Consider the following 14,165-nt stretch of genomic DNA (forward strand, 5'->3'; position numbering starts at 1 on the left):
TAAGAGCGGTTTGGATAATACGCATCAATATTTGGATGCAATCAATCAAAGCTAATCATGCGAAGGACATAAAAGCAAAACGAATACATTAAACTAGTGAATGACGGCTGCGCACCGGAGCGGACAGAGCCGTTTTTATAAGAACCTAATAATAAGCGATTACATATTAAAAAAACCCCGACGGGGAACTGTGTACCCACTGTATTAAACATTATTTTCGTGACGTCAGCAACTTTGTTAATTAACTTTTAATAAGATGAGCCAAGGTGTACGTAAACAGTACCTACCTACGAATGTGTTTCAAATTACGGTCGCCCCATACCAACTTTATGCTTATTACTTGATTCACTTAATTATTAATAAAATTGTAATTTAAGCTAGCTGCATTTTGAACCTTTAGATATTTTAGTCGTAGTATATTTGTTGTTAATAATTAATTAAGTAACGCGATGAATTTTGAAAAATCGTAACAAAAATTGTAAATTGAATTCAACGTACATGACTTTACTTGATATTTACTTGCCTTCAGTAAAAAAAAAAAAAAAATTACTTCCTATATTCGAAAACATAGCGCCCCATCCCTTTAATATACATAAATAAGCCTAATTATTTATTGTTACCTCCCGACACAATTACGAGACAACAAATTATTTCAAGGCTGTTTAAACGATAATATTAAGCTTAAAGTATAAAAAAGTTTCCTAATTAGGTCAGCTCGTCCCGTGTTTAGAAGCTATATCGATCGTGAGGTCGAGTTGTTGCAACCAACGCACACTACACTAAGTTCAAGATATACATTCAAATACTTATTATGTAAGATGTTGCATTATTTAATTAAATTTAATATCAAGAACGGAAATATTACTCGTATTCGTGTTATGGTAAAAAAAAATCTTGTATGTTTTAAAACTTAGATTTCATAATTAAGTGTCGGCCTAATTATAAAGAGTTCGTAAGTCGAAAATTTGTTTTAAATATCTAGTAAATGTCTCTCATTGAATAAGTTACTTAATTTATAAATGACACTAATATATTGATAGATATAATATTAAACTAATTTTTTATAACTTTTGGTTACCTTATTAGTAGTGATTTCAAACGTTAACTTAATATAATAGGTAATAGTATTTCTGCCATCACATTGTAGGTATCGACGAGTTTAAAAAGCTGGATATGGTAAATCTCTATAAACTAAATTTATATTGCGTAATTTGATAAGTTTTTTCGTCTGTACGCGTTCGCGGTGACTATAAGGCTATAAGCAATAAAATTAAACGCGCTTCCCTCCACAATTTGTTAGCAACGATCGATTTTTCTAATTGTAACACTGTAACCGTCGTCGGTTCAACTGAAAGTAGTTTCTCATTCACGTCAGTAAAAAACAACATGCAAGCTTCTACCATTAAACTAAATATAGTGCTGACATGAACCGTGTAATATATTTACTTGTTTCTTATATTTATACATTGTAGGTATTCATTAAACTTAGGTACTCTCCCATGTTATTTGAAAATCATTGCCTTTTTATTTTATAAGTTGTAGTAGGTACCTATTTATTATAAAATGTTTGAAAGACTTATCTATATATCTTATTTCCGTACACCGGTTGATTTAAAAGAAATGTTGTTTCTTTTTTTTCTTTTTTTTTTGTTATATATTATTTACATTTATTCTAGAAACATAATTGTATTTAAGATTAATTAAAGTTAAAGACATATTTGTTTTGAGTATATTTTGTTAATGTGTGTTGATTGTTTTCATTTAAAGTTGTGGAAAGGTTTAGTTTTTTTTTTATGGCTGTTAACAAAAATGCAATTTAATTTTATTCATAAATATTCAGTTTGATATTTTTGTAAAAACTATAATACCGGAACAAAAAAATTAGCTTCATATTATAGGAAAAAAACATTTACTCAAAATGCTGGGCTATATACTCGTAATAAACCGAGATAAATTTCCTGCTAAAAATATGAAGCAGCTCGACTGGGGTAGTACCTCGTCCATACAGAAGATCACAGCAAAATAATGCTGTTTTCAAGCAGTGTTATGTTCCTGTTGGTTAGTAAGGTGACCAGAGCTCCTGGGGGAAATTCGGGAATAGGGTGCTTCTGGTGTTGCAGACGTCTATAAGCTACGATATTTGCTTACCGTCAGGTGAGCCGTACGCTTGTTTGCTGACCTAGTTACATTTAAAAAAATACCTACTTAGATGTATTCCACAGGAATATCAATAATGAAATAAAGCAACCGAAAGAAAATTTACCTAAAGCTTACCTCACCAGCAATACTACCACCGAACGACCATCGTCTTTAACCTGTATGACTTAGCATTTACATACAGTTTGCTTCACTGTTTAAAATGTTCAAAGCGACCGCTTGTTAAATGTATTGTGACGGCTAATAAACGCCAACTCTAATGAATAACGGTTCTCAAGTTAATTAATCGTGAAGCTTCTGCCGGCGACTTTCGATTTTTTCATACTTGTGAATGGTAATCGTTAGTCTAAGGAATTCAATTCCATAGTTTTTGCTGTCTTAGGTAATCGGATGTAGCTAGAAAAACTCGATGCACTGCGTTATTAAATTTTATTATTCAAAACCTTATTCATTCTAATCACGTACTTAATTTCTTAGTTGAGATGATAGAATGAATAAATAAGGTAGTCCACTTTATATTAGCCTATGTGTCTTCAATCACCAGTCAATCGTGAGAAACTCGTCTTATTTCAAATAAAGTACTATGTGGTATACCTACGTTTAATCTATGCTTGAACTAAAATAACATGTTCTTAATGACTCACAAATTTATTCTATAACCCTGAAATATCTATGGAAAATTTGGAAGGTTTAAAGTATCTTGACGGCAATGTTAAGTTTGTTTTTTTTTTTTTATATGATCACTTACTCTCAGGCTTCTCACACATGAGGAAAGAGGCCTATGGCCAGCAGTGAGATATTAAAGGCTGAAGCGTACTCTCAGGCTTCTGTAGGCTACTTTTGATACGGTCAAATACTCAAAAAGTACCTATAATAATGGTTACAATAGAAAACAAGATGTTTTTAGCACGGGGATTCAAGGCGATCCTACTTAAATATGTAACATACCTATTACTTACGAGTATTAGATACATTGTAGAGTCTACCTATCAATAAATTTATGGATAATTAGATAAATATGTACATGCATATGCATGTGTGTAAGTACAATAAAAAATGCTGTGTGGCTACGGCATCAAATAACCCCCTCTCTTCCTGTGGGTGTCGTAAGGGGCGACTAAGGGATAGCATACCTACTTCCACTACCACCTTGGAATTTATAAAGCCGACCGATGGCGGGATAACCATCTAAAGGGCTTTGAAATACACAGGCCGAAGACGGGCAGCAGCGTCTAAGGTGCGACAAAGCCAGCCCTGCGGTCACCAACCCGCCTGCCCAGCGTGGACTATGGGCAAAACACATGAGTTCGCGCCATATTTGGCGCGAACTTGTGGAGGCCTATGTCCAGCAGTGGACTGCAATAGGCTGAAATGATGATGATGATGACAATAAAAAAATCTCCCCTTCGGTAGTCGGGTATAAATCATATGTAAAGTCATTTAGTTTCCCTATCTTTAATTAAGATAGTTACGTCCTAAAATTAAATAATTTAATTTACTATTTTTAATTCAACTCGCTAGAAATATTTCTACATTCGAATTATAAATAATAACAATCGAAGTTTAAGCAAGGGCTTGGTACATATTCGTTACTGTGAACAACTGGTTTCGTCTGGAAAGTTTACAGCAATATTCCATTTCCGAACGCTTCAGGCTCATCGCGTACTACACTTGAAAGCACACGTTTTGTACGCGTATCCATTTTGTAGGTAGCGGCTGCCATATTTGATTACAGACAATTTTAACGCTATAAATACTTATTATCTAATCTTTTAACGCTAAAATAATACATTAGATTTATTTTTGTTAAATAATAGACATATATGATTTATTTATTTTTAATTATAAAAGTTCTATATGTATGTATGTAATGACTATTTAATTTTACTTTTATTACCGTTTTTATTTTTATTAGGAAGCTGTCGTTTCGAAATATTTCTGTTTTTGCTTCTTTCTTTCAATTATTCTTATGTTATTAATGCCTATACCTATATTTGTTTACGTTTTCATAACCTTTTATATAACATTCCACGAAACGAGCATTACTTACGTCAATACCGCTATCAAAGATGTTTTTTTACAATTACATAGATAAAAGAATATATCATTTCAGAGATAAGGGTATTAAATACTTTTGTAATACAAAATAGCAATATGTAAGTACCTTTTTATTGATATATAAAGTATGTATTTCTATAAAAAATGTTTAAGAGAAATCTGATCTTACTTTAAAATATCAAATGAATATATGTACTTATATTATATATCTACTATGACCATCACTGCATGCGATGACATGGTAGAAGTGGTGTACATAAATGTACAAGCAAAATCGCTATTTTAAAAAGAAATAGTGTCATAAAAGTAAATACATTGTAAAACTTTAATATATCCCATTATTTTGAAAAAACAGATTATAATTTTATGTGGTGTAAGCTATTATTACCGCTGTGACACTCCAGGTGCCTGCAACGTCTGCAAGATATCCGACGATCGCATCATCAAGGCAACATTAAGGATGCATCGCAACCAAGTAAAACATTAAAACATAACGTTATGTCTCCTCGCTGGAATAAAAGTAATTTACTTAGTGTTTTCGCAACCACGATTGCCGCCTGCTAATGTGTGTCGAGAATGGGGGAAATAATTAATGCTTCATGGCATCATTATTTTGTGCCACGACAACGCATGTGTGCGTAGAGGGAGGAGATGTCGCTGCGCAGACGCAGGCCCCGCCCCCCACAACTAATTGCGCCAATCTGCGGGACGCGTCTCACGCACACACGCATTTTTACTAACGCACACAAACGGCATTCAGCTCACATTCACGATTGACAAGTAAAATGTATAGCTTATTAGGCAAATGCACACACAGATTTTTTGCTGCATTCACTCATTGTTCAATTACAAAAGAAATTAATGTAACGACCACGTAATGAATAGTTATACTCTACCATCATATTATTTATAATGCACACGATTGTTTGTTTAGCTTGCAAACGTTCAACACGTAACATGTCCGCTTGCCAGACAAAATAAAATAGGACTAAAGGAATGGTGAAAAACTGAAAACAAAAAGACTATAAGGTTCGTGAAGTCGTATGACGGGTAGTGTCTATAGAGACAGACGGACGGGTAAAGCATATTTGAGCAAAACGAATGTTTAGTCAATTTAATTGGTATAGTGATGAGGCCGCCACTTTCATATTCATTTACTTCACCAGACGGAGTAATTGAAAAAATCTAGCCTGTTAAGGGATTGTTTACAAAAAGACAATGATGTCCGACCAGTTGGCAGGTGGACGGCTAGCTGGAAAATGCATTGATCCTCTCATAACTCATAACATAAATTGTCGATTGACATAACGTTGTAATACATTTATGAGATTACATTTCGTAGCCGTATCGCTTTTGAAGTATCCATTTGTACTGTGCAGAAAACTTATAAAAAGAAAATCTAAAGTTCATAATAATTCAATCAGTTACAGTTATAACTGAACATGGGTATCGTTAAGTGCAAATGAGAATGAAAGCATAGATTTGTTACGAGAATGACACAGAAAATATATTTGACTATGTTAATTACTAGATACAAGTTACTAAAACATGATACAATAAGCATTATGTCTTCATTCACGGCATTTTGTAGTAAAATTAACTACAATTTATTTAATCAGCGCAAATTTAGTCGTAAACATGCATTAATGTAACAAGATTTTCTTCTATATAAACTACTGCTGTGCCCGCGTCTTTGTCCGCGTAGAATAGTGATTTTGGACGGCTTTTTTTTGGCAATATCTTTTAGTTTATTTTGGTATTTACATGCTCAACGTGACTCTTTAAATGGACATAACTTTTTTAATTATGAACTGACTGACATGAAACAAACACTAAATGCTAAGTGAAACTTACCACAATATATTAGTGAAAATTACATCTAAATCGGATAAGCCGATTCTGAGATTAGCGTGCACAAAATCACAGACAAACAGGCAAAAATTGTAACAATCATTGTTTTAGGTGCTATTTGCGTTGATAAAGGTCGCAATAATACTCATATAATATCTTCCATGTACAGACAGCAACCCGCGACACATTGTGTTGATGATTTAAAAAATGACATTTATCAAACATAGTAAAAAGAGAAGTACCTACCTACCTATCTAGCTTATCGATAAATTAATGAAAACAAATTCACTTTACATTTACCTAGGTACTAATAAATAATAATAATCGATATTTTATTTCAGAAATAAACAGGTTTATCAAATAGCAACACTCAAATAGTTTGATAGTAACAATTCTATAGATTAATTTCTTAGAAAAAAAATCCTATGTCCACGACTAGACGTAAAATTGATGAGTCACAGATAGTGCACAAACAGTATATTTTATATCTCTTCACTTCCTTCACTTTTATAATATCTTCGTCTTACAAAAAATCTATTTACCATTATATTACCATTTCTATTTTTTTTTTAAATTTATAGAAATATAATTAAGAATCTCAATATCGAAAATTTTACATTACTAGATACAATATGAAAAACTTTTATAAAACCATTGCTTCTAAGTAGTATAACTATTTATTACCTATCTACTTTAAAACATAGCTAAAAAAAATCCCTCTTTAATTTCTTAAGATTAAACAACTGTTAAAACGAAAAATGATTTTCCATACAATGATTATCTTGCCATTAAAATAGATTCTAGCATTTACACCTTATATATATGAATAGTTAACTACCTAACTATGTGTGACCGTAATGTTCTCATTTATTGCAAAACTCTATGTACATTTCAATTTGATCGTATCACTGTCCACCTGTTGATAGTTTTGTGTCATATTCATTAAAAAATTAAGATGCCTCTCTATTTTAAATGAAAGTAAATTATAATGCCATTTTGAGAGGTAGTCTATGTACAACCGCCATATTCGGCTTATTATATTGATTGTATTTATAAAAAAATCTATTATTGTGACAGACTGTTGTGTAAAGGTATACATATATATTTCTATCTATATGTATAGATACGATATTGGATACACAAACACACACACACATACAGGGTCATAATTTTAATTTTTAAGTATTTGTATTTCTACTTACAGAAACAAAACATGAAACATGGGACAAAAGACACAAGTACTCCTTACTTTAAATTCTATATACGTACGTAAGTGAGACAATAAACTGTTTTTTTATACAAAGTAAAGGAGGAAAGGACAGTTACAGTTTCGGAGATTAAAAGTGTAATAACTTTGTTATTTATTAAAATTATCCTTAATGTTATATGTATATTAAATTGATATTCATAAAAATATAAACATGCAGTAAATACTTAATATCATCATCAGAAACTGTATGATATATGTTTCACCTAATCAATGACACTTTTGTTGTGTAAATATTGGGATATAAAGATAAAAGCTTTATATTTGAAATCTATCATAAAATCATAAATATTCTCAAAGCAGACAATATTCAGTAGAACAAGAACGCTTAATTCTCTTTGACAAAATAGTAATCTTATATATAAAATTCTCGTGTCACAATGTTAATTAAAATACTCCTCCGAAGCGGGTGGACAGATTTTTATGATATTTTGTGTGCATATCGGGTAGGTCTGAGAATCGGCAAACATCTATTTTTTATACCCCTAAATTATATTAATGTTAATTAATGTATTAAGGGGTTAGTAACATATATTGCAAAACAACGTTTGCGGGGTCAGCTAGTTTCTATATAAATACACTTAGGTATATCTTTTAAGCGTCTCACAAGACATTAGGCGCTTATTTATTAATTAAAGTTTCGGAGAAGAACAATCCACTAGCCATGAATCTAAAGCGGTGTGAAATAAATAATTTTATCCGTGCCATCAATCGCGTCGCCAAACCATAAATTATCGGATGAGCGTCAAATCGACTGCCCTGTATCGCGTTACACCGAAACCATTACAAAAACTGTTCGTCGCTAGCGACTTATTTCGTCACTTTTTAAAAATTTTATATTTTCGGTATACATTTTAAATGTTTAATAAATATTAATAAATAACACTTATTAATATATAAAAAAAAATCATATAAGCAAACGACGCTAAAGGTCGTCTTTTAAATTTAAATGGAATAATTTGTTTTAAGTATGTTCAATACCTAATTAAGATTGTTTATTAATGAGCTAGAACTTTTAAAAACATTTTCAGAGCTACGTACGTATATTACTGAAGTTTACCTCATCTGCATCAGTAATTTAAATCTTGCTTCAAAAACGTTATTTTTAAGTATAGCTGAATATAAATAGGTAATATCTAGTTGAGTCATAGAATTCATATTAGATCTTTTAAATGTTATCAACTCTTAGTCGAACACGCACTTTCGTTCTTATCTGAATAGATAAACATCGACCATTTATGTTTGTGTGTTTAGAGTCAGATATCATCGGTTAATAAGTGACAAAATTATCTTTCAAAAATAAATCTACATTTTGTATCATATTCTTAAAGATTAATAAAATATGTTACAAGCGTTTTTGTGTGAATAAACGACAAGTTGGTAAAACTTTGTGCATGATGACAAAAAAAATACGGCATTAAAGTTTATTAAATAAATAAAGTTGATACAATTATGCGACGGGCGACGGCGAGTGAGGGCGAGCCGCAGTCGCTCGTAAAATGTTAAGTGAAAACGATCCGCGTTGTCATCGTAGCAAGTTTATATACACCTCAGCCAACTTAAAATATGTTTTATTACTTTTTTACCGGCCAGACAAAGACAGAACAAAGAGCAAATAAATAAAACAAAAACCCTTTAGGTAGAGGCGCTGTAAGTGAAATTCAATAGAGTTTTCAAATGTTAAAGTATTTTTTTCGAATTTTCAGTGGCGTAAATAAACGACACTAAAAAGAGACGAGTATCAATGTTTCACGTAATTTTATAGTACCTAATTGATTCGGCTGCGGCCGTTGTCGACAAATGAATTTACCAAAATTAGATATAATCAAAGCTACAAGGAGCCGCGTCGTGACTGCGGACATAACACGATAAGAGAGTAAGTTTACAAACAGCCTAAAAATTTAGTCGAGCGCGGGTTCACATAAACTAAGGTACGTTACTGCCGCGACCCGTAAACGCGACAAAATCGAATCCCAGCCCTCATTCTCAGAAGTGACACAGTTTCTTAAGTGTCACATCACTACCGACGCACCGCTTAATAAATTAAAGAGTATCGGCCGCATGCCGATCTCGCCTCTAACGACGACCCTCTAGACGAGATCGTACAGACATTCAAGTGAGTAGTTAAATTATAAAGAAGAGCCACCTGTCTCCACGAAAAACTTTATTGTGGTCATAAAATTTAAACCTCAAAAGACAAAAACAAAAAGTATGGAACGATTTTTTTTTTTCTTTTACGGTCGGGGCCCATTTTCGATCGTGTTTACCTAACCTGTCACCTTACAGAATGGCGATTTTGACTGGTCAGATCCGTAGAATTAATTATAGAGTTTTAGGAGAGATATCGTCTGATGAGCGATAAGGTTAGACGGACGTTTGCCTACCGTTCCCTGCCAACAAGTTGCCTTAAATACTGGCAGCTTTTTTGTACCATAATTATATTGTATTAGGAACGCATTTTATTTGCGTTAAGTATTATTCCGTCCAAACTAAATTGGGTATAGGTGCTTACTATTTATTTATAAAAGAGTTGGATAATCTTATTTTGTTTAAATGTGTCTACATATATTTACATCACTATACCTACGTATGTAAATAAAATAAGACTTTATTCAAAGTAAATTATAATTTTATGTTAAGATTGATTGAATATATAAAAAGAATCGTTAATTAGCGGACATGAGTTGTACGAAAATAAATCCCAAAGACTACATAAATAAGAGTAACAGTAAACTTACCATGCGAGCCGACCGCCGCCGAGTAAGGGGCGTGCATCTGCTGATGGTAGTAGCGGGCGCGGCTGTGGTGGCCTCCCTCCAGTGGCGAGTGGAAGAAACCGTCCCCGTTCGTCTCGGAGCCGACGTCGCCGGCGGCCGGGCTGCCGTTCACGCGGCTGTCGTACCAGCGCTGCTGGAGCGCGCCTCCAGACCCCGCGCCTCCGCCCTCACCGCTCATGTCCATGACCGCCGATCCGACCTCACAAACCATGCATCGCTTTTATATACACGCACTTTAAGTCCGCACCCCTATCCGCATTTCAATTGTCAATCGCCCGATGAACGTTCGCGCCGGCCTAGTTACTGAGAGGCTACCCAGCGCAGTCTTGACATCGTAAATGGCCACACGATCACGCGTCCCGACTCGCAGAACCACTCATACCCGTATCTGCAAAGACAAAACACACAATTAGTAATGTTGCGGGTTATTTTCGAAACATCAAAGAAATAAATCAGTAAAATCATAAGCCAGTATAATGTCAAAAAAAGAAACAATCGTTTAAGATAAAAACAGTGCGTTATCGAAAGACGTCCGTGATATCGATACGCTCCCAATTTGATTAACTGATATACCACAAACAACACTCGATACGGCTGCGATAAGGTGTAACCGCGCATTAAGCGTTGTTAGCTAACCGAGCACTGATTTTTATTATTACTAAGCTCGCTGAAGATATCTTTGCTTTGTATCTAGTCGCGGATACAATGTGCTATTTAACATATATTAATTTTTAAAATATATAAACACTTATTATTCAGCATTTACACGAATTGTTCGTCCAGTCTTATTGTACGGCGTATTAGGGTATTTTTACATAGTCGAATTTTCTTTGAAATGCTGTGACATGTGTAGAATATTTGCACCCATGTATTTATCTTGCCTTCTATGAAATTACTTGCAGTAGGTGTCTAGTGCAAACGCCTCGCGAATAAGTAACAGCTTATTTATACAGTCGTCAGAACTGTGAACGCTCAAGAAATTGTTTGATTTGTAAATGAATTTTACACTATTTACATTCGAATAAAATGCATATAAATCTGATATATGATCATGACTTTATCACATTTATTATACTTGAGATAACGATAAAAATATAAAAGTATTTACTTAATGCAAAATTTATTTAATAAATGTAAAATTATTTCAATAAAATGTAGACGAATAATTCGCATTTATTGTAAAATGATATTTAAAAATACAATGAAAATTAAAGTACATCGTGAAAAACGTATCCGCGCGATAAAGTTAAGAACTCGTGCAACGATTATGGACTAACACTTACAGCCATGTCTATTAATTTGTATTAAGATAAGATACGTCAGAAATCGAAAACGATAGTATCGATTTGATTTTATCGCATCCAATGTCCAAATTAATAATACACGATACTTGCCCTAACAGTATAAATCAAAGTCAATATAAGTTCCTCAAATATCTTATTTTGAAACATTTTGTTGTTTTTACTTATACGTTGCACTGATTTGGCACTAAGATATTTGGATATTAAGCGTACCAAATAAATTATAATACTTTTTGTACTAGCACCTAGTAAAATACTAAAATATGTATCAAACGTATGCTTGCATATCATTGTTATATTATATAAAGTTTATTTAAGAAGGAGATATTTGTAGGACTCTTTAAGACCTGCTCTCTAAGACAACGCTCTGTTAAGTGTGGGCGCTCACATACTGGCGATTGTGGGTTCAATTCACGCTCAGGATGAATATTTGGACTTGTACAAATATTTCCTATCTCTCGTTTAGTTGTCTCTCCTTGTGGGTATCCCCACTGTGCCTTGGAGAGCACGTTAAGCTGTTGGTTGTTATCATACCTAATAGCGATCGTTACTAATAGTAGAGAATATATCTGCCCACAGTGAAGCAGCGCAGTGGATTATGCTCCGACCCGTCTTCACGGAGAAAGAAACCTAGTCCAGCAGGGGATGTTACAGGCTGAAACGTGTTAAAACGTTTAGAAGATAAAATTCGAGTGTTTCTTGACGCACGAAACGGTACAGATAAAGTGAATGCAAATATTTAGATCAAATGCGAGTTATGTAAGATAATCGACTTTGTAATATTATAAAATATATCTATTTTTTTTTTTTGTTGTGAAACAATAATTTATGTTTAATTAGGTAGGTAAGTAGGACTAATCACATTAGTTTTAAGTGAATCTACCACCAATGACGAATGCTGTATTTACTTAAAACGAAAAAAAAACTCAGTAGTTGTTCTTTTAAACATCAAGTTCATACAAAAGGTTATTACATTACATTTTACTCCAAAATCCGGTTTGAAAACCAACGAATCGCGTATAATACCATATTAAAAAATCTTATATTAAAACGTTAAAAGGTTTTTGAACAATAATTGCTTAATTATTGTTGATTAATTGTTTCATAATTTGGATCACAATAATAGATAGAGTTATTTATTGACGCTTAATTAATTAAAAGTTCGCTTTTCTTATATAAAAATTATATATAGGTATATATTAAAAATACTTCAATGTGACAATATATAAAAAAGAATGTGGAATGCATTTATGAGTCCAATTTTGAATACATTTTGTAGGTCGAATTGATCTCAAGGATGTATTACCCAAAATAATATTAAATGTTTGCTACTAGAATTGATTTTCGATTTAGATTAGATTTAAGATTAGATTCAGTCGAAGATATCATTTAACTATTAAAAATTGTATATTTAATTATGAGCATATTTGCATAACAATAGTTGTAAACAAATCCGCGTTCCTTTTAGGAAAATAATAAGTAAATTTTTGAATAGCTTGTCTGAATACAATTTAATACGTAATTTATTAACTCAATTATTATGGTAAGATTTAATGAAAAAAAAAACCAAAATGTATCACTGTTACAATTATACTTTACAGTAATGAATACAATTTAAAAAAGTTAAACGAATGATCAAAATAAAGTATCTAATAGTTAAAATAGCATATACTATTTTTTCGCGCTATTAATATTGTAGCTGTGTAGATTAGAAACAGTTTAATAATTTCTCACCAGAACGATGACATGTGTGATCAGGGCAAAATATGATATTTGCTACTTAGATATCTTCAATCTATGACAACCGCTGAGGGCGCTATCTGACGATCGACTGAAAAAAATCATTTTGTAGATAAAAAAAAGAAATCACATATTTATCGCAATTTGCGTTCATTTTATATGATTTCCTCGTTATATCGTGTGATAAGGAGATAAGTTTGCAAGGACTAGATTTTTTAATATTTCAAGGTTTAAACAAATATATTTAATTAATGAACTGAGTGATAACTGTTCTATATAAATAATTTTTCTTTCTTTATTAAAAATTACTTTATTAAACTATAGGTTTCAAAAGCAGTTTTCAATCGTCATTTATATGCATTGGTATAGTGTATGCTCTAACTATTATATCAATGAGTCTAAAGTTACACTATGAAAAAATTTATTATTTCGTATTTTTTTTTAAATATATGGTGAAGCTGTCAAAAGTCGATCTCGTCTGATACAATTGGTCATTATAAGCCATTGGACATATGTTTAATATTAATAAGTACCTATTTATAATAGATATTATGTAAATATCTATACAATATTGCTAATTATTTTAACATAAAAACTCATATTTACATACTAGGTTCGTTTTCTAGTTTAGTGTAGTAGTTCTTCCTAATTATATTAAAGTATGCTAATTATATCTGAACTCACAAAGAATAACAACATAAATTAGGTGTAAAGAAACCTAAACGCGACATTATTTTTATCCTATATTTAACCTACCTTTTCCTATACTATACCCACCTTTAATAACTTGTATATGTCATGTAGGTATGTTTGAAATATTTTGTTTTAAATTGTACAAATCAATCGACAAGGGATTATAAAATTAATACAATAAAAATTACAAAATTAATACAATCGACGACCTTTCTTTTAATCTTTTTCTATAGGTACATAAAATTAACTTAATCTTATACTATTAAACGAGCAATTCTTGTGTATATATATAGAATCTGAATCTCGGAAACGGCTCCAACG

General features: G+C 32.1%; 1 protein-coding gene across 1 annotated transcript in view; it reads right to left on the bottom strand.

Annotated features, from left to right (window-relative positions):
- Positions 1-10,321, bottom strand: part of LOC123654597 (GATA-binding factor C-like) — a 79,729-nt gene extending 69,408 nt beyond the window's left edge. The window contains exon 1 of the mRNA XM_045590493.1: positions 10,072-10,321. Coding sequence (XP_045446449.1) covers positions 10,072-10,321 — 250 coding nt within the window. The remainder of the gene's footprint in view (positions 1-10,071) is intronic.
- Positions 10,322-14,165: the final 3,844 nt, after the last annotated feature.

Source organism: Melitaea cinxia, chromosome 6, assembly GCF_905220565.1.
Source record: "Melitaea cinxia chromosome 6, ilMelCinx1.1, whole genome shotgun sequence".
In the NCBI taxonomy this organism is placed as follows: Eukaryota; Metazoa; Arthropoda; class Insecta; order Lepidoptera; family Nymphalidae; genus Melitaea; species Melitaea cinxia.